General features: G+C 37.5%; 1 protein-coding gene across 2 annotated transcripts in view; it reads right to left on the bottom strand.

The window, feature by feature from the left end:
* The window catches only part of CNNM2 (cyclin and CBS domain divalent metal cation transport mediator 2), a 173,749-nt gene that overhangs the window by 33,965 nt on the left and 118,232 nt on the right, over window positions 1-21,552 (bottom strand). For both annotated transcript variants that reach the window (XM_077125892.1, XM_077125893.1), the window contains exon 2: window positions 226-369. In XM_077125892.1, coding sequence (XP_076982007.1) covers window positions 226-369 — 144 coding nt within the window. The remainder of the gene's footprint in view (window positions 1-225; window positions 370-21,552) is intronic.

Below are 21,552 nucleotides of genomic sequence, written 5' to 3'. Positions count from 1 at the left end.
AAGTCCGTAATGCCACTTGACATTACAGGAACTGCCTCTTTTTTTCCCCCTCTGATGAAGGGATGGGGATATACTGAGTGGTTGTACCATAAACTACAGCTACATGCACAGGGCATAGTTATAAACAGTGGTAGACAACAACCTGGAGAGATGTCAGATGACTCATACACAACAGGACAAAATAACAACGGTTTGGGGAAACTGCACTCAAACAATGCTACTCACTGTATAAATCTGTTTCATCTAGAATCTCAGATTTGATGATTTCTTCAATCACATCTTCTAATGTGACAATTCCCAGAACTTCGTAAAACGGATCCCCTTCTCCCTCATTGTTAACCCGCTGCACAATAGCCAGGTGAGATTTACCTTCAAGAAAAGAAAAAGTTTAAGAAGTAACTGTAGGAATGTCCTCAATAAAGTCATATATAACTGTAGTTAAAAATAGCAGCAAGCACAGACACCAAATTATCAAAGTCTGAGTTTCAGCATTCAAAAATCATATGGAAATCTCATGAACAAATGGTCAAGCTTCACACACCATCAAAAGTAAGACAAGTTAAGTCAGAAAGGTGCATCTTTTACATACACTGTACTGCATCAGGGTTCCTTGGCTCCTAATGGATTTGGTGGTTAATATCAGCTCTTATTTCATAATCTTTCTAACAACTGCCACTGTACTTTAGGACAGTGGTTCTCAAAGTATGGTCCATAGAACCCAAGGAATCCCCAAGACCCTTTCAGGAAGCCATCAAGGTCAAACTATTTTCATGATAATACTAAGATACCACTTGCTTTTTCATTTATTGATATGATGGTAAAAAACTGATGGTATAAAAGCAATGGTGGATAAAACAGCAGCACACATCAAGGCAGTGGTAGCAAACAGTACTAGTGGTCATTATATTTGCTGCCACCACACGTCACAGTAAAAGAAAGAAAAGTTAGTTTCTCTTAAGAGTGTCCTTAATGAAACAGTAAAAATTATTTTTAAATCTTGACCTTGAGTATATCTCAATATTCTAAGTGACATAGTGGTAAGTATTATAAAGACTTCTGCTGCATTCTGAAGTCTGAAAGTTGTCTTGAGGAAAAGCACTTGGGTAATTGAATTGCAAGTTGAATTGCTACTTTTTTTTTCATTCAACAACATTTTTACTTGAAAGAATGGCCAACAGACAAATTACGATTATTTAGACTTGGATATTTGGCAGATGTTTTCTAAAAATGAACAAAGTGGGCCCTCCACATAAAGAAAAACAACTGACAGCATTTGATTTGATAAAATTTGAGCTTTCAAGTGAAAATTATAATTTTGGAAAACTTTCGTATCCACCACCAAAAAGCTTGATAGTTTCTCAATAGTTAAAGGTTTTTCTGATGAGACAGGTGAAATTAACAAACGTGATTTGATATCGTATAGTGAAATATGTAACATTTCAAAAATGTACACAACTCACTGAACCCATATTTTACAGATGACCATTGCATGTTGCAACAAAATCACATACAGGTAAGCAATCCATTCAGAGTGCAACACAACCCAATGGATTTTTAAAAAAGAAATGTTTTATTTTGCAATGCTTTTAGATTTACAGATAAGTTACAAAGATAATACAGAGAATTCCCGTATAGCCCTCACCCAGTTTCCCCTGTTGTTTACATCGGATGTTACCATGGTCCATTTGTCAAAACTAAGAAACTGACACCAATACTCTGTTAATATAAACTCCAGACTTTATTTGGATTTCACCATTCCCATCATATTCTCTTTCTGTTCCAGGATCTGATCTAGAATACTACATTGCATTTAGTTGTCACAATTCCCCAGTCTCCTGTGATCCGTGACTGACAGTTTCTCAGTCTTCGTGTGTGTGTGTGTGTGTGTGTATGTGTGTGTATGTGTGTGTATATATGTGTTTGAAGTACCGTCCATACACATACTCTGTAGAATGTTCCCCAATCTTGGTTTGTCTGATGTTTTTCTCATGATTAGACTGAAGTTATGGGTTTTCTAGCCACAGCATACCAGGGAATACATGATATCCACATGATGTTTGCCACCTTCATCACTTGGGTAGTATCTGCCAAGTTTCTACACTATAAAGTTGCTATTTTTTCCCTCTCTCTAATTCTGCTCTTTGGAAGAGAGTCACTACATCTAGATCACCCTTAAAGCAGAGGTGGGAGAGTTGGGTAACAGCGGGCATTAAGTTCTACCTCCCTTAGGAAGGGATAACTATGTATCTTATTTAGAGGGGGAGTATCTATTACTTGGAATTCTTCTGTAGGTAGATTTCAGGCCAATGAGTTTTAATGTAACAGAATACGAAATGTTCACTGGTATGGTTTCAGATTCTACATTGCAAGTAATCTTTAAGAAACTACTACTTGTGGAGTTTTGGTGTACTATCAAAGGAGAATATCCAAAATTGTTCAAAAGGTTATTAAAACCTCACTTTGCCAAATATGTATATGTATAAGGCCAGATTTTCTTCATGTACTTCAACTAAAACAATTCAGACAGAATGCAAAAAAAGGTATGAAAATCCAGCTATATTCTATTAAGCTAAATAATAGAGATTTGCAAAAAGGTAAAAACAATAACACACTGACTAATTTTTGTTGTCATTGCTTTGAGAAATGTAGGTTTTTTTAAATAAAAATGTTACTTATGTTAACATGCAACAGATTTATTATTTTTTCAAAATGACTTAAAAAGTAATTGTTTTATATTTCTCAGTTTTGATTTCAAATACAGTAAATATCAAAAGATATAACCCACATAAACAAAAACTCAAAGGTGTGTAATAATTTTTAAGGGTTTAAAAAGATCGTAAGACTAAAAACTTTTAAGAAATGCTGCTTTAGGAGATGGCCAGGGGAAGAATGTGAGTTCTGAAGCCAGACAGTACTGGATTTGAATTCCAGCATTGTCACTTATCAGCTGCATGACCATAAGCAAAATACAGAACTTTCCTGTATCTCAGTCCCCTCATCTCTAAAACTAGGCTCATAATAATTGCTACTGCATAGGGTTGCTGTAAAGATCAAAGATAACATGGTACCTAGCAAGCATAGTGTCTGGCATCCAGGGGGGTGTTCAATAAATGGTAACTATTATTATGTCATTAATATTTTTCCTCAATACTAAGGTACCATTAACTTATTTTCTTAGTCAAAAGAGAAAAACCACTACATTAAATATACACAGTGATTATAAGATGCATTTCAAATTCAGAAAGATTATCTCTCTCAAATGACTCTCTCAAATCCCAATACTGGCTCTTCCCAATACAAGGCATCTGAGGCATCTGAAAATATATCCATAAGTTAAGCCAAAAAGAAATGATCTGGAACCTTCATGATCAACTAATACTTAAATATTATTTTAAATGACAGTGTGTGTGGTTTTCTTTGGGGAGAGGGAGTGAGGGCTTTAAATAAAGTTTACTTAAAACTTCTACTTGGGTGAGTTCACTTAAATATAGCCAGCCAATCTAAAAACATTCTCTGAAGGCCACTTTTAATCAAGTTCCCAGCACTTACTTAAAAACTGGCTTTGGTTCTGTATGTTTGTTAGACCATTTCTTAATTCTGCAATCTAAGTCACTTTCTGCTCTGCCTCGGACCCCTTTACAGGCAACAACATCTAGAAGCCTAGAACTTTAGATCATTAGACAATTAGGCATCCTAACAATCTTTATCCCTAGCCTGATCATGCTCAAAGAATGAAAATATTTTGAACAAATTAGACTAGGAAGCAAAGTTATCAGCAACAGATATAAACACTGTCAATTTATAAACACAGGTCAAGCCAATTCTAGTCTAGTCAATTCAGTCTGTACGTCCATAAGTTTCTCACATCTGCTTTCCCAAGGACCCCACATAAGCAGTTAAAAATTCTTGGTGAATGCTGTCTGTCGAAAGTTAAATTCTTTTGCTATTCCCAGCTTGTGATCATTTAAAAGGAATTTTCCAAAGCAAGGTCTAATATTAGACTCAAAATGAAGTTTCCATTCCACTGAGGCGCTATTCTCACCAAAGTAACTACCACATAATCAGATTGTCTTGGAGCAATTCGTTTAAATGCAGATGGACATACTTGAAATACCAGCTTGATAGCACCAACAGATCTGGCTGGAAAAGGCCTTACTCTAAGAGAAATTATTCATGTGAATTAGGCTTCTTATACTGAAAATCATAAAATACCTTTAGGTATTGAATGCCTGTTTGCTCAGGAGCTCACTTGTGGCCATTCCCACCTCACCTCCAATGTCAGAACTTCTGCATCTACTTCAGAGCCATATTCTTTTTCACCTTCGGAATTCTTGGTGTGTAGTCCTGTTTTCAGAATCACCTTCTCTGTGCACAGTGCAAAAAGTGACATTTCTCTTCTCCACTCATGCTTTCAAAGAATAGCCATACAATGTACCTTCCTCACTTAATTATACAGTGGGGAGTCTAGTCTTCAGGCCTCAACAAAGGATCGAGCAAAAGGAAAACGTATTCAGTTTTTCAAAACAGAAATTTTAAAACCTGAACTCAAATAGGGCCTTTCTTAATCTGAGATTTGGAGGAATTAAGTCAGGATTGAAAGCAGAAAAGGAACTTTGGGAAAATTGGCCACAAACTGATGGAGTCTTACTTCCAAAGGAAAGAATGAAAATATATTAACCAGAAAAATATATAATTATAGATATTAAACAACAAATGTTTTTAAATCTACATAGAGTAAACTTGATGAACTGAGTATGAACAAATAAAGCATAAATTGCTGTCACAATTAGGGCTTGGAGAGAGCCTTTTTTGGGTAAATGGAAGAGGTCCTGCAGTATTCCAAGTGCACTGGATTATCCTGAAACTTGAACTCCTAGCCTCTCCCCTCAGACTGGTCCTAGATATATGGAGGGAAAAAGGGGTATTAAGATAGGCTTAAGAGAACTAAGCAGGCTGTTTTCAGAGTAAGGACTCTATGACTATGTCTCAGTTCAAATTTGGAATCATAAGCAAATTATCTAGAAATAATAACCTAGATTGTTCATATTTTGATACCTGCTATATGTTTAAGGCAGGACACTTGCACAGATAAAATTGCAAGAACCATTTCTTCATTGTGAGATGGACTAAGAAACTAAAATAATAATTTATACAAGGTAGAATTGGGATCATATTTCAGCCCCTGCCTGCTTCCACTGTTGCCCAAATTAAAGCTTATCATTTGCATATTTCCTTAGATTTGGTATCCAAATGGTGAAGGGTTCCATATTTGCATATTTTAACCTCAACACAACCCTATGCTCAAATTTCGAATGCCAGAAAACATTTGCATTTTGATTGGAATATCAACAGGATAGTGATGAGGCTAACAAGGTATATCTGCAACTGCCTGATGAAAACATGGATTCATCTGCTATCATACAAGACTGATACCAATGAAGCAAATTGGAGCAATAGACAGACTAATTGAAATAGCTAAGGAAGCCAAGAGGGTGAAGTAGACTGGGATTAGGAACAATTTGACACAGCTGTACTAATAAAAAGTGGTATACAGTAAGTAGTCAAAGACCTGATAATGTGAGCACAAGGCAAACAGAGCCTGCGGGATCCCCAAATGCCATTCAGACAGCAGAAAGAAAACAAACAGAAGATTCGGTAATGAGAAACTCAAGTCAAACATTTTATATTCCCTATTACTGCTGTGCTGCACAACTCCAGGGGGCACCCTTAACACAGAATGCAATGTCTAATGGCTCCCCTGAAGTTGTGCAATGGTATGGGGATCCTTCACTAACAAAAAACAGGGCAAATGAAGCATGTGAGATGCCTTTTGTTTTTAAAGGACTTCTACTTTATCAAACATAAAAATTCCGGATATGACTCAATAAGTAGGAATCATTAAAGCTCCTAAGAGGAAATTTTATGAAACTAATGAAAATGAAATAAATGCTCTACAAATCAGAACTTAGGTCCTATCTAACTAACAAAATGAGATGGATATATTTTGAAGGCCATCCCAAAGATCTCCCAAGGAAACCAGTTTGCATATTAATAGTGAAAGAAGTCAATACACTTTAAGTAGCATATAATTAGAATTAGATTTGGTCTAATTTACAAAAAGTAAACAAACTGATCAAGTGAGATAATATATGTGAACAAAACTTTTAAGCCATAAATATGCCATGTAAGTACCAGTGAACTACAGTCACACAATTTTCATCTTTTCATCCAATAAACATCTACTGAATGCCTACTCTGGGCCAGGACCATGCTACAAGGAACAAAGCACTAGCCCTCAAGGTGCTCCCCCTCAAGGGAAGGGGATGGCACTGGGGAGGGGCAGTTGCAGGGAAACCCAGTTAGGAAGATATTTCAGTAATCCAAACAAGAGGATGGTGGCTTGGACCAGATGATGAAAAGTATATGGATTCTGGATATATATTTTAGGTAATACCAACAGGATTTGCTGATGGTTTGGATGCTGGGACAGGTGAGAAAGAGAGGAGTGAAGGCTGACTAAGGTTTTTGGCCAAATAACTAGAAGGATAGAGCTGTCATTTACTGAAGAAGACTGGTGAAGGGAAAAGTTTAGAGGAGAGAAATCAATTCAGTTTTAGATGTGATCAGTTTGAGAAGTTCCATCCTAATGGAAATGTCAAATAGCTAGTTAGACACATGAGTTCAGAATTCAAGAGAGATGCAGGTTACAGACCAAAAACTGGGAGTCATTACTGCATAGATGGTAGTGAAAACCAGAAACCCAACGAGACCACCTAGAGAGTGGGTGTGAAGAAAAGTTCCAAGCACTTAATTCCTGGGGCTTGTCAAAGTTTTACAGGTTGTGAAGTTGAGTTATAACCAATAGGAGGACTGAGGTGTGATCAAAGGGGTAAAGAGAGAATGATGTCCTGGAAGCCAAAATAAGTGTTTCAAGAGGCAGAGACTGGCCGAAAGTATCAAACGCAGTGAAAAGGTTGTAAAAGATGATTTTGGTGACAAAAGATACTTAAGAAAAGAAAGGTCATAGAAGACGAACCTGAAATTACAGTTTAGGTGACATGCCCAAGGACTCCAGAGTCCCCGTCCAGTGTGACTTCTACCACAGTCCATCCTGTTTCTAACAAGCAGACACAAACTGTCCTGTTTCTTCCACATAGCCTCCACCAGAGAGGAAAGGCCTTTAGGACAGAGTACAACTTGTCTATAGGGGAACTTCATCCCCAAAATAATACTCCCTCTTTCAGTTCCTACTTCTAGAAATGTCATTTATGTATTCAATTATTCAGGCTTAAAAACCTGAAATCATCTTTGTCTCTTCTTGCCCTTATTCCTCCCCACTCTTTATTCTTCTTTTCTTATTGAAGAATACGCATAAAGGGTACACAGTGCACAGCACAATGTAACCCCTACTTTCACTTCTATCACCATAGATTAATTTTGCATGCTCCTGAACATTCTATAACTGGAATAATAAATTCTAACTCTATTGTGTTTGATATTCATCCATGTTGTTCTGTGATCACAGTTTGTTCTTTTTATTGCTGTGTAGTATTTCACTGGATGAATTTACCACTATTTTTCTAGTTAACAGACACATAGATTATTCTAGTTTGAGGCTACTATGAACAAAGTCGCTGTGAACATTATCATACGTGTCTTTTTTGGGCATGTGCCTTTTGGGGGACAAATGCACTGATTTCTCTCGGTTAAACTCAAATGGGATCACTGAATCAGAGGGCAAAAAGTGAATATTCAACTTTCGTAGATATTAACAGTTTTCTACAGTGTTTGGACCAATTTGCACTCCCACCAATGTTTGAGAGTTCCAGCTGGCTCACATCCTGGCCAAGTTGATACTACCAGTCCTTAACATTTCAGCTTGCTCCCTGACTCTTTACCTCCAATGAATTACTAAATCCTATCACTTAAGACTCCTTTAAATTTACTCCTTCCCATTACATAACTATACCCTCTGGACAAACTTGCAATCTGCCTTATACACCCATGCTTTCCCAGCCTCACGACTTTATTCATACTGCTCCTTCTGCCTTCAATACTCTTCTTCCAGCTATTCATAATTCTCAGAGCACATGCTCTCTCTCTAAAAATATGAATTTCTACTTCATATTAAAATTATCAACTGTGCATGTTTTAACCATCTTGCAAGAAGAAACAGTGTCTTAACCATTTCTGTATTGCTCACAGCTTTACACACATTCCTTCTACCATAGTAGGTGGTCCAACAAATGTATACTTAGGAAATGGAGTGGAGATGGTACATTGGTCATATACTAAAATGATCAAAGGCTCTGAAGAAGTGAGAACCCTAGAAGGGGGATGGAATCTCAGTGAGGACCGGGAGGAAGAAGAGAGAATGTATGGATGGTACTGACAGCAAGAAAAGCACATAAAGCCCCCCTCATCACTCATCTTGAGTGAAGAAGATCAGGAGAGGCCTCCATTGAAGGCACAGCAGAAAGGTATCATGAAGAGAAAGCCAGATTCCACTAAGGGGGGCAGGAGAGTTCAGGGATAAGTTAGGACATAATTGAGGTACAGAGTGGCAGATGAAGCTGAAACAAGCAAGCACGAATGACCTGCCTGACAAATCAAACAGAAGGGCCAAGAGAAGTCAGGGCAGAAATGCAGTCATCATGCCCTACAGGAGTAATGAGACAAGGAGGCTGGGAATAGGAGCAAGGAGCAGAGAACAGGCAACAGAGAGTGGTAAAAGAAGTGGACTACTAGGTTAAGCTGACCCAGGTCCCTACTTATGATCTCTTCTGCAGGGCTTTCTCTCCCCTACCCCAACCCTATTCTTGGTTAACAGTAGGTCCCTAAAGGATAAAGATATCAAATGGCTGTCCAGCAACATATTATCTCATGATGAATGAGTGGCAGTACAGCTAGCTTCAGAATAAGACACCCAGTTCTCTCACTGTATTTAGCCATATCTAGAAATTGCGTTCAGGTCTAGGTCCTGCATTTTACAGGAGACAAACTGAAATGCATACAGAAGAGAACCGCCAAGATACTGAAAGATGCATAAACCATGTCACATGAGGCACAGAAAAATTTAGCTAAATGAGAAACTTGGGCAGGGAAGAGGCATGACAAAAGTCTTCAAATACCTGAATCGAAAAGAAAACAATCACCTGGTTTTTGTGCCTCCCTGCCCAAACAACTTGTTACCTGTACCCTTGCACCTCAATTGAGCACAAGGTTAATTATCTTCCTGATTAGATTATAAACTCCTCTATGACAGGGCTTCCATTTTATGCATCTTTGTATTACCTCTCATTCCCATCCTCAGGCCCTGCCAAGTTGAGCACAACACAAAAGCTGACAGTGTTGAAATAAATGTTAAAGCCACTAGATGAGTGAAGGTTTAGATCTATTCTCTACAGTTATTTCCTGAAAGCAAAACATGAATTCATAGTTAGAGGTCATGAGAAGGTAAATGTTATCTTAACATACAAAAAGAAAATGTTAATAATCAAACTAGAGCTGGCTTATGGTGCTCTGTGGGCCAGCAAAATCCAATCCCCAGTGACGTCCAAGCAGATGTTGCCAATGACATGGTAGGTGAAGCTCCGCTGGATGATCTCTGAGGCATCTTCTGGTTCAAGAATGTTAGGGTTCTGAGATCTTATTAAATGTAAATAGTGACCAGTAGCTTTCTTGTCAGTTTTCTGTTTCTAAAGGGGGCACCATAAAACAGTGGAAAGAGAACAACAAAAAATTCTACCTAAATATCCTACCAGAACCTCAAAAAGTATAAAATCAAGCTCAACCCTAGTAAATCAGTTCTGCCTCCTGTTTCCTCGTTTCTATTTCCAGGATGACTCTAGCCTTCAGGAAATCTCAGAACTCTCCTTGACTCTAATCTCTAGAATCCTAATCCTAGTATCCCCCAAATTCTGCTCATTCTTTCTCTACAGCTCATGTCCATCCTCCCTTCACTCACCATAGACCCATTACCTTACACCTAAATTATTCCATTTATCTGGTCTGTCCACACCAGGCTCTTCCCTATCCTATATACACAAAGATAAACCTTCCTAAACCACAACACAATCATAGCATTCTATTGCTCAAAAGTGCTCCATTTCCCATCAACTATCAAATTAAGAGGAATCTTCTTAGGGAGTGGACCAAAGGCCATCATAATCTGCTCCCCAAACCCCCACCCTTCCACCCTTTGATCTCTATTATTCCCTTCTTATGCTCTCACAGTCTAGCCAACCAGATGACTTGACTTTCTCCAAGATGACTCTCTGGCTTTACTTATCCTTTCCTCTGCATGCAATGCTCTCCTCACTATCCTAATCGTTTTAACTAAATTCAACCTATTGTAATATTGCCCTTAATTATAAACAACTCAACTATCACCTTTTACCAGGAAGCTTTTCCTATTCCCCAAAGGTAGAAAAATGTCTTTCACCCTTCTGAACTCCATAGTGTTATCTGAATTTCTCATAAGGCATCTATCACTATCTGCCTTAAATGAAGGTTTGTGTTTTGTCCTCTGCTAGAGTGGAAACTCCTTGTTTCTCACCTGTCTCCCACAGCACCTAACTTGATACCCACCCACCACACAGAACAGCTAGGAAGGAGCTTATTCTCAGGGGAAGGGGATAGCATTCGTAGTATCCCACTCCTGTCACTCACTGCTCTGTCACTGCCACTCATGGGCTGTGGGAATGTGTGGGTCTTTACATCCACATTAGTCTCAATAGTAGACAGGTATTTTCCCTGTTCATTTTCCCACCAAATCAACAGCTGCAAAAGAAAAAGAAAAATATACCGTGGATTATAAACCACATAACAGAAACCCATAAAGCCATTTTCTCACAGATTTTTTTAAAACAAATACATGGATGAATTCTTATACATGCCTTGTAGGTCTTCTATTGACTAGATATTGACCTTCTACAAGGTCAATTGACTAGATTGACTAAATGGTGTTATTATAACATAAGCTATAATGGTTGAACTTGCTTAAGGAAATGCAATACAATTTCACTGGAGAGCTATCACCTAGCTATTTCTGTACTGTTTAAAGCTAACATGAAAACAAAATAACAAACTTCATGTTTAAAAAAAAACAGGACTTATTTTACCTTACCATCCCCACCAGAGTTAAGTACATTTTTTCCAATTGAACTTTCCCACCATAAAACACACCAGAAAAATGTGACACAGATCTAAAAATAGTCCTATATAAATAATACATGAGTATATATATATAGAAAGCATTTGCTGTATATAGAAATCACTGGTTTTAAGTGATAACTGTTGCTATTCTGGGAGACAAAAGCTCCCTTTTACCAAAAACTTTACTACTTCCAAAAATTCCAGTGCCTGACCGTAAATGAGCAGCCAAAGTCTCCCTAGCAGGGCAGAGCCTCCTCTCCAGGCACAAGGGGTCATGGTGGCCAGCACAACCTCTCTCCCACTTAGGCTGCAACTGCACAGCTGCCTGTGAGATTTACTAGGGCGGAATATGGAAAGACAGTCTCCTAAAAAGATTTTTAAGTTATTTTGGTGAGGGTATAGGTTTAATTGATACAGATAATATTTCCTAATAGGATCATTTCCTGGATAGAATGCTGAGTTTGTTTACTAGTTTAGAAGATTATAAGCTTTTAGGCCATCCAAACAACTCTGAAAGGAGGGAGGCAGCTGCTCCCTGAGGTGACAGACCTTAAAGGACTTTTCTGTTTTGAGAGAGACATAAGACTGAACTGTCTTGAATATAGTGCATGAAGCACACAGGGGTCAGAGCATCGAGGCCAAGTTCACCAAGGTTCAGCTTCTCTGTGTTCCTCCCCAGAGAAACTTCTCTTACTGGCCCAGGCTTCCTTGTATTACACCATTAACACCTGTTTTAAACTATGTTTGATCCCACCTCCCCATTCTTAACTGCTATTTCTTATCCTATAATCCTAACATAGAAATACCTGAAAAAAAGAGAAAAGATTTAAGCTTGAAAATATCTAAGACCAATTAATGTTGAAAAGAATTATATTTGTAGTTATTTTTAAAGTGTGACTATTTAATTCTTGCTGAATGGTTGAATTTCACCTCTCCATAAAAATCTCCATGTAGTAAGATGAAAGATATCATACACTGAGTCAAATCAATACATCTGGTTTTTAGATTTTGACAGTGTATCAATGGAGATTTGGGGAAGGGTATCAGCATTTACGTGTTAGGAAAATTCCTGAAACATGTTTAAACTACAGATACTTGCCTAATACATTGTAAGCATACACAAATTTGTTGAATGAATGAATCTGCAATTTTATTCAAATTATTCTTTCAATATATTTTTATTATCAATCTAGACAACTTTCTGGGTTAAAATAATATGGCATTTGTCCCAAAAGTACCTCTTGCACATGTCTAGAGATTTCCTCTAAACTTAAAAATATTTTAAGAAAATAATATTTTCTGACATTACTTTTGAAACTAATCATATCTCTCTCAGCCTCATCATTACAGAATGAAGACATCTTTTTAAAAAATGCCCAATATTTCGTTGAAGAATTTTACCTTGATTTTCATAAAAACTTTTATATTAAAATGCTAACATTTTAACAAAATGTTCTAACAATTAAGAAGTATGTAACATTGAAAATAAACAATAAATGAACACTCTTTATCCTGCGCTGTGGTACCCACAGTTGTCACTTAATAGCACTTTCTTTCTACACACACGCACACACACACACCCTGATTTTTATCACTGTTTTATCCAAATACAGCCATGGTACAACACGTCTAAATACAAATAGTTCAATGTTTCTCAAACGCCTTTTCTTTCTATGAATATACCACATTACCTTGTATTACAGTTATTTATTATCTGTAACCTCACTGAGTTCCAGGACTACATGCCATGGACATACTAAGTATTCAATAAACTTTTGTTAAACAACTTTAAGACAGCAGACTTTCCCACGTACATCAAAGAACCTTTCAGAGGTGAATGACAACCAAGGCTTTCTGTATACTATATATGATTCTAAATATGCAAGCACAAAACAGCACCAATTCAGATTCTTCAAATTATGAATATGTGCCAATTCAGACACAGAGACATGTGATCAGAGTCGGTCCTCTTCCAAGGGAAAATGAAACCATCATTAGTAAGATTCAAGAGACACACCAAAAGGTAAAAAGCAGTTTCAGTCAAGGTCCAAAAATTACCTGTTAAATGTTACAGAGATACTGTTTTAAAGCAGAAGTCCCCCTTCATGTATACCATTGGACCTTACCATATGCCCAGATCGGGACCTCCAATACCTAATACATTGTAGGCGTTTAATAAATCTTTGCTAGATAGAGTCAAATGAAAACCCTGAAAGTGAAAACAGGCCAGGTAATCTTATCTCTATTTACAGAAAAGGAAACTTAAGTTGAGTGGTTATGAGACTTGTCCAAAACCAATGGCTAGTAAATGATAGAGCCTGATAAAGCAAGTCTTCTGATTCCCAATTCAACGACACTCAACTGTCAACCTAAACTTTTCTCACCAGGCAAACTTTCTTCTGCTCATCAAAGACTAAATATGTATATCTAGCACAGGGCTAAGTATATAGAGATGTCTGCCCCCTTAAGAAAACATGATTATTTTTAAAGAGATGAGTCAGAAAATGATTATTCACATTATGAAAGTATTCTTTGCCTTGCAACATGGATCCTTTTTTGATTAAACTTTTTATGTGAGATCACTGACATTAACACGCAGCCGTAAGAAATATCAGAGAAATCCTGTGTGCTTTTACCCATCTCACAATGGCGGCATCTTGTAAAACTACAACACAATATCACAACCAGGATATTGACATTGACACAGTAAAGACACAAAGTTGCCACCATCACAAGGATCCTTCTTGTTGCTCTTTATAGCCACACTGGTGTCCCCATGCACTCCCCAAAATTGATCATTTTAATAGCTTCTGGTGAAATAAGTGCTCAGTGTTCTACTGAGTGACTCTTCAGCTTTAGTTGTTTTTTTTAAGCTTTAGCTTTTAAGTTTAATTTTTTTTAATCTCTCAAAATGGCAAAAGGAAAACATTTTTCACTCAACAAAAACTTGTTTTATATGCAATTTTGGAAAACCCAAGATTGGGGTCTAATTCTGATTAAATTAGTTAACCATGCTTCCTTGGTTGAGGCAAATGGAGGGGAGTAATATAATTGTGAATGCTCAGAAGGACCGTTACTACAAAACAGCAGACACACCAGCCTTGACTTAGTAATCATCTGCAGAGGTACCTTTGTGGGAATCCTATTTTCCAGGCAGCTCTTCCATGGCTTCCCTCAGTGTGATGACTTACTAATCTATCAATTTGGATAGGCAACAGCCCCAGTATTTCAATGAGACACTAATCTAGGTGCTTCCATGAAGTCATTTTGCAAATGTAATTAAAGTCTGCATTCAGTTGACTTAAGTAAGGGACATCATTCTGGGTAGGCCTATCTTAATCTGTTGCATGACCTTAAAAGCAACACAAAGGTAGTCAGAGGGAGAGAAGAAATTCTACCTGTGGACAATGGTTTCAGCCCATACCTGTGGGGTTCCCCCCTGTTTATGATCTTCCCTTCCTGGCAGTCTACTCAACTGACCTTGAACTTCGACAGGGTGTCTCCAACATTACAGAAACCAGTTCCTTTTAATAAATCCCTTTATGTATATATGTAGGTGGATGCATGTGTGCAGGTGTGTACATAGGTAAGTGTGCGTGTGTGTGTATAGGTAGGTAGGTGTAGGTGTGGACACACTTACAGATGGGATGTAGATATAATCTCCTACTGGTTCTGCTTCTTTGGTTGAACCCTGACTGACCCACCCAGGATCCACATCTCAAAGGGACTTAGAAAGCAGATACCAAAAGAAAACTACGATTAAACTAAGTTTTCTTTTTCCATACCCAAGTCAATGAAAGACTGAACCTAACTATGAAGTCAAGCTAATGTGTATGTGCTGTGCCAGAGAGACCTACTCAATGAACTTCCTGGTGGAAATAGCAGACAGATGTAGCAAGTAAAGTAATTGTTTGAAATAAAATTAACCTAGACTAAACTGTGGTTGTGTTTAAAGGCAAGAAGCCAAATCATTTACTTCTAGCCATTCAAGTAGACTATCCTATTACAGACAAGCCCTTCCAACTATGGATGGGCTCACTTTCCCATATCATCACCAGCTTGTTCTCGGTCTTCTGTTTTTTCTTCAGTTATGTTGCCAGATACTTTAGCCAGAAGCTCAAAGTGAGGCGATTAATGTAAGATTCCATTCATTGTGTGACTTGCTTAATGGCCCATCCAAATGATTTGTGAGAAATTCTCATGAACCAACAGAACAGAAACCGAAGAGGTTCCCCCCCCCCCCCCCCCCACTATTCTTTTCTCCCAGAGTATTTAAAGACTTGGATTTTCCCATCTTTTGGAGAAATATTTTCTTATAAATAGTGAGGCATGCCGGGCATCTCCACATCATCTTTTTTGGTGGTCTGTAACACTCACTGTACACTGATTGGAATGTTTTCCTAGTAATGGTCAGCAATGGAAAACATGGCTAAGACAAAAGATGGCTTCCAGGCTGAGATGATGGGAACCTTCTCATCTTTCCCAAGAGATAGGTGGTTCTTCTGTCGAACTGAGGGGTTTATTTTGGAACCAATGAGTCTATTTTTGTCTTTCCTTTAGACTTGTATCCTTCTTAAGGGTGGTAAATAAGGACTGACTATACTAGTTAGGTAAAAGTCCAACAGATTAGTAATAGTTTAATATAACCAATAATTATAGGAAGAGATTTTTCAAAGAGAAACATACTTCCCTGCTAATGCCAAATTTTAGGGTTTTATTTTTATGATTTATCTTCTGTTCCTTTCCTTGTATGTCTGAATTTTTGGACCAATAATCATTGAGAACTTTGTTTCTATGATCTAAACCTCTTATTTTCAATTAAACTAATTTCCTGGATGATTTCTATATGATAAATAGATAGTATCAGTAATAAAAATGGTATTCCTGTGAAATAGAGGGTGAACAAAAATTACCTAAGCCCAGTTAATATGTAAAAAAATACTGCAGAGCAATTCAAACCACATATTGCTTTAGTAGCAGGCATTTTACAGAGAGGTTGTCAGTTCTTTTTCAACCTGCTGAAAGGGGAAACTAGGAGTTGGCTTTGTTAAAAGAAGACCTTTTATCTCCTTTTCTCACTCAATCTTCCTCTTTAGGAAGTCCTTCCTGAAGACACCAATTTGGAATGAGGAGGTGGAATTGTTATTAGTTAATAATCACGCAATATGAAGGAAAAGAGTTATCAAAATTATTAAAGCATCATTGGGTACATCACTCAAATTCTTACCAGATATATTAACACCTCTGCAAATTTTATGCAAATAATAAACTGCAAAAATAATGAAAAGGGAAAAAAAAATTTTAATTTTCTTCACTGCCCTGAGATAAAAGAAGCCCAAGCACTTTACTCCTTTGTTTCTTCTTCCCAGACACCTCAAACACTTCAAACATTTCACTGTTATTATAGAGGAGAAAAAAGATAAAATCAGATGATTTAAATTTTTTTCTGTTCTAAATTCATTCGCAATTCCTTCCCATTATTCCTAGTATCTACTGCCCCTTCCCCCATTATCTCTTAAAAATTTTTTTGAATAAAAAGGTTTTTTTTTAAATCTCTATTAGGGAAAAATCACCATCTAAATCCCCTTCAATAGAAGTCTGGTTAAATAAATTCTAGTATACCCTACAATTAAATACTATACAGCTATTAAAAAGAATCAAAGTAGATCTAAATAATATGTTATGAAAAGTCACCCAGAATACATTATTAGGAAATAACTTGTGGAATATTATAAACAGTATGACACCATTTGTATTAAATGTATATACATAAAAAATTCTGGAAAGAAATAGTTAACAGTGGCATATTGATTGAAATTTGTTTGTAGGACTGTTACAAGTTTGTGCCCTACAGAATAATTCTTAATTCTGATTAAATCTATTTTGTATGATTCTCATCAATAAAAAAAAAAAGAAAGAAAAAGCGGTATATTTATAATTGCATATACTGCATCACTAACATTAGTATTAGACATTTCTAAGCGCCACTTGAAAATCCTCTAAGCCCCATCTCTTACTCCAGTCACTGCTGCCCCAACCAGTTCCAAGCACGCTTTGACAGTTTCAGGCACACACAATAAGACATGGTCTCATTAGTCCAGCTCAATGTGCCTCTCATTTCCTGCCTTGGTACTTCTCTTGAAATCTACTCTGCAATTATGCACATGCTACCCAGAAATGAGGTGGAACTATTCCCTATGGGATAAATACCTCTCCTTTTGAACTCAGGCAGACAGTTCCGAGAGCATTTTGTAAGGATCCTCAAAAAGTCCTAATGGGATTGAACACCTGTGGCCACAGTCAACGTGCTATCACATCCTGGAATTTTTTTTGCCTCTTTCCTCATTTCACTTTCCTTTTCCTGCAATGCTGCTCTCTGGGATCCCATTCCAAATAAACTCTCTACATGCAAGCCTTTCTCCCTTAGGCTAACTTTCAAGCTAAGACAGTATCAGACGAGTAGAAAATTTTCTACCAACTAGTTTCTGGCTTCATACATTTCATCCCCTTCTAATCTCATGATTCCAATGCCAGATGAGTTAGGACACATTCACATTTGATACGCTGACCCCGCGCCTTTGTGTCACAAACTGAGTGAACTGGCACAGTGGGGAGGAATATATTTGGAAGTCATTCCAACACTGGGATGATTAGCAAGTACCGTACATCAAAGAGACTGCAAACCACACAGATATATCCCACTAAACCCAAACTGAATGTAAACCCAGATCAACTCCGTCATAGCTGGAGCTAAAGAAGGCCCTGGGCCACTCCATTACTGTACACAAGATGAGTGAGACAGGGTAAATCAAAGGAGAAAGTAATTTTGACCAATTGTACTTATATCTTATATAATTTAGCAAATTTTAAAAACCCTATGTCCATGTGGCCAAGGCCTTGTAAAAGGGCCATGCATGTGGGCAGCACTTAAGCTTAAGCTTAATTAGCTTCAGAGTAAGTCTCCTTTTGACTATCTACTAATTAAACAACTGCAACAAAGAGAGGGATAAACCATGGACTGATAACTCAAATTTGTATGTTACCACCCACCCCTGAGTTCAATCTTCTCTCCTAAGCTTCAGATATAAAATATCCCAACTGCCTCCTTGGTCTTCTTCACTTGTCCTAGAAGCATCTCAAACTGAACATGTCCAAAAGTAAATCTATCATTATCTTTACTAAACCCATCCCTCCTCTTTAATTCTCTTACTAATGGCGCCTGTATACATCAAATGTAAAAACTCTAAGTTACCTTAGAGTCTCCTTTTTACCCTGCTATGACAAACATTTAAATTCTGAATTTCACACAACTTCCTAAGTATCTATAATACTTTCCTATATTCTCCATTCTCACAGCTCACCTTCAATCCAAGTCCTCATTTTTTCTTTCTTCTATATTCCAACAACATTCTAATTTATCTTTCTACCTTTACTATAACTCCCTGAAAGCCACCTCAATTATGCTACAGTAATCTTTTAAAAAGTAAACCTGGGACGGGCCACAGTGGCTCAGCAGGCAAGGACGCTTGCCTGCCATGCCAGAGGACCCGGGTTCGGTTCCCGGTGCCTGCCCATGTTAAAAAAAAAAAAAAAAAGTAAACCTGAACTTGTTACTCCCCTGCTTAAAATTCTCCAGTGGTTTCCCATTACATTTAGGATAGTTCAAATGCTTCAGTATGGCCTCGCCTACCTACAATACCTGTCATTAGATGATCCCTAGCTCCTTCTCTAATCCCATCTCCTGCCTTTACTCATTCCATGCTTGAGTACACTTTGCAATCCCCCCAAACTAGACATGCTGTTTACACTTCCCTCTGCAAAGACACTTTCCTCCCCTTAGCTTCTTTACTCCTTTTTTTTTTAACTTTTTAAATTGCATAATATAACATATATACAAAACAAAGGAAGAAAAAAGCAATCATTTTTAAAGCACTCATCAATAAGCAGTTAGAGGACAGATCCCAAAGCCCGTCATGGGTTACCATACAATTATTTCAGATTTTTCCTTCTAATTGCTCCCGAACATTGGAGGCTAGAAGGATTATATATATATTTTATCATCACTTTCTCTTTTTTGTGAATAATAACATATACACAAAAAAGCAACAAATTTCAAAGCACAGCACAACAATTAATTGTAGAACAGATTTCAGAGTTTGGTACGGGTTACAATTCCACAATTCTGGTCTTTACTCCTAGCCACTCTAAGATACTGGAGACCAAAAGAAATATCAATACAATGATTCAGCAATCATACTTATTTGTTAACCCTCACCCTCTCTGTACAACTCCACCATCACCTTTGATCCCTCCACTGCTCCCCAGGGACACTGTGGGCTATGCCCACCCTACCACCCTCATGTTGGAAGAGCTGTCAACGGTAAGTGGTAGGGAGATGGAACTTGCAGATGTTCAGGAAGATTGGCCCCTCTAGGTTTCAGGACTTATCTGGTTTGGCTCCTTTACTATTATTCTTCCTCTGAGATGCTATTCAAATATTGTCTCATCCTGGAAGTCTTCCTGACCTCACTTGTGCCAGCTGGGTTTGCTGTCCCTCTGTGTTCCCATAAGACCGTCTCATAGCTCAGCGCATTTATTATTCTATATCGTTATTTTCTCTCTCCTCTACCACACTGAGAGATTCTGAAAGGCAAAGTTTGTCTTTCATCTCTATAGTCAGCGGTGAGTACAGTGCCTAGTGTATAATATTCTCAATGTGTTGAATAAACAACTCAAATTAATTACAAGAAAATGGGGAGAGGAGAATAAATGAAGATTAGGGGGAAAATGGTATTATCTTCTCAAGCTCTTGCCATAAGAGGAGATTGTTTTTTCTCCTGCCATACAATGCAGTAGAAGAGGCTAATCAATGACTACCGGTTGATTATAATTTTAGGAGCCGCTTCCTAGAAGAGCCAACAACTGTCATAATAGTGACCATAAAAGACAGTCATTTTCTATTTAATATAATTGTACTGATTTTATAATTTTAATTCCTATCAGCACCAAATTCTATAAAAATTACAATAGGAGGTTATCCCCAGATTAGCCCAGTTTGAACAACAGGTACGAATCAAACCCTGTGCCCCTTCCTGCTAAATTTGAGAATATCTTCAAAGAATTTACACTGTCTTCTTAAACACATGATATGAATTCAGCCTGGAAACCAAAACTCAGATATTCGAATATGATGACTTCAAACATTCAAATATGATGTCAAGGAAAAAAATATGTACTTACTGAATGAATAGATGAATAAATGAGTAAGTGAATGAATGGTCAAAAAAACTCAACGTTCATTTGCCTGTGCAAAAGATCCTTAAATATAGACCAGCCTTTCAAGGGACCCACTCGTAAGTAACATTGGCAACATGCCTTAAGTTCTCTGTGAGTAGGGACCACGACAGCCAGATAAGAGCATTGCCTTCGTTCCTGACATAATGTTCAGAAAATCTAGGTTGTCCTTGGTCACTGATCCTTCACCAAAAAAAGTCACAGTTTTTAAATTCAAACACCTGTAGTGGGAGCCCAGAGAATACTGTCATAGATTAAGAGTTTAAATTCTGAAATTAGATCTAGGTTTGGATAATTTGGCTCCACAACATACTACCTGTATGTCAGTGGGCAAGTCATTTACCCTCGTTGGTCTCTCAATTTAAATATCTGTAAAATGGGGATAAATCCTAAGCTCAAAATGAAAACTGAATAAAAAGTTTAGAACTTAACACAGTGCCTAAAACAAAATTAAGTGGTTAATAAACAATGATGAACCTTCTCCTGGTTCTGTAAACTTAAGCTCATCTCAAATGTTTATTACTTTTTAATACCTATAGAAATAACATATTGAGATCATTGTAAGGATTGTTTAGTTACAAGAGCTTTTCTGAAAATATAGTTTATGGGCTTCTGTCAAAGAGTATGATCTATATTGCCAGAGCACTCATTCCTATTATAGGCCTGTTTTGTTTTAAAGTTCTTCAACATAGCAGTTCTACAAAGTGTTCACTCTGTTTCTCAAAAGCAAAAATTTTGCAGCTAGGTGGATCAAATGGGTTATGGAGATTATTCTCCCTCCCTTCTCACCTCTAGATGTGGTTGCTCCCGCTTACCGGATGAGGCAGTGGGGAGGGCAGGCCATGAAGCAAGCTTGTACAGCCACTGCCTTTGTCATATTTCCTCTGTGAAGAAACAGAAGACTTCAGTTCCTGGGATTGGTTAAGCTCTAGAATAGAGAACTAAGGAACTACTTTGTATTTTCCTAGGAATCTCATCTCTCTCTGTGCATAGCTCCATTGCAACAGAACTATCATACATTTTTTTTCCATCTTTGTCAGGAAAAATGGAATAACCATAAATATAAGTAGCTTGCCATACACAATACATTGAAGAAAATCA

Source organism: Tamandua tetradactyla, chromosome 13 (genome assembly GCF_023851605.1).
Source record: "Tamandua tetradactyla isolate mTamTet1 chromosome 13, mTamTet1.pri, whole genome shotgun sequence".
Taxonomy (NCBI): domain Eukaryota; kingdom Metazoa; phylum Chordata; class Mammalia; order Pilosa; family Myrmecophagidae; genus Tamandua; species Tamandua tetradactyla.
The sequence above is the reverse complement of the archived record's forward strand: the minus strand, read 5'-3'. Positions and strand labels throughout refer to the sequence as shown.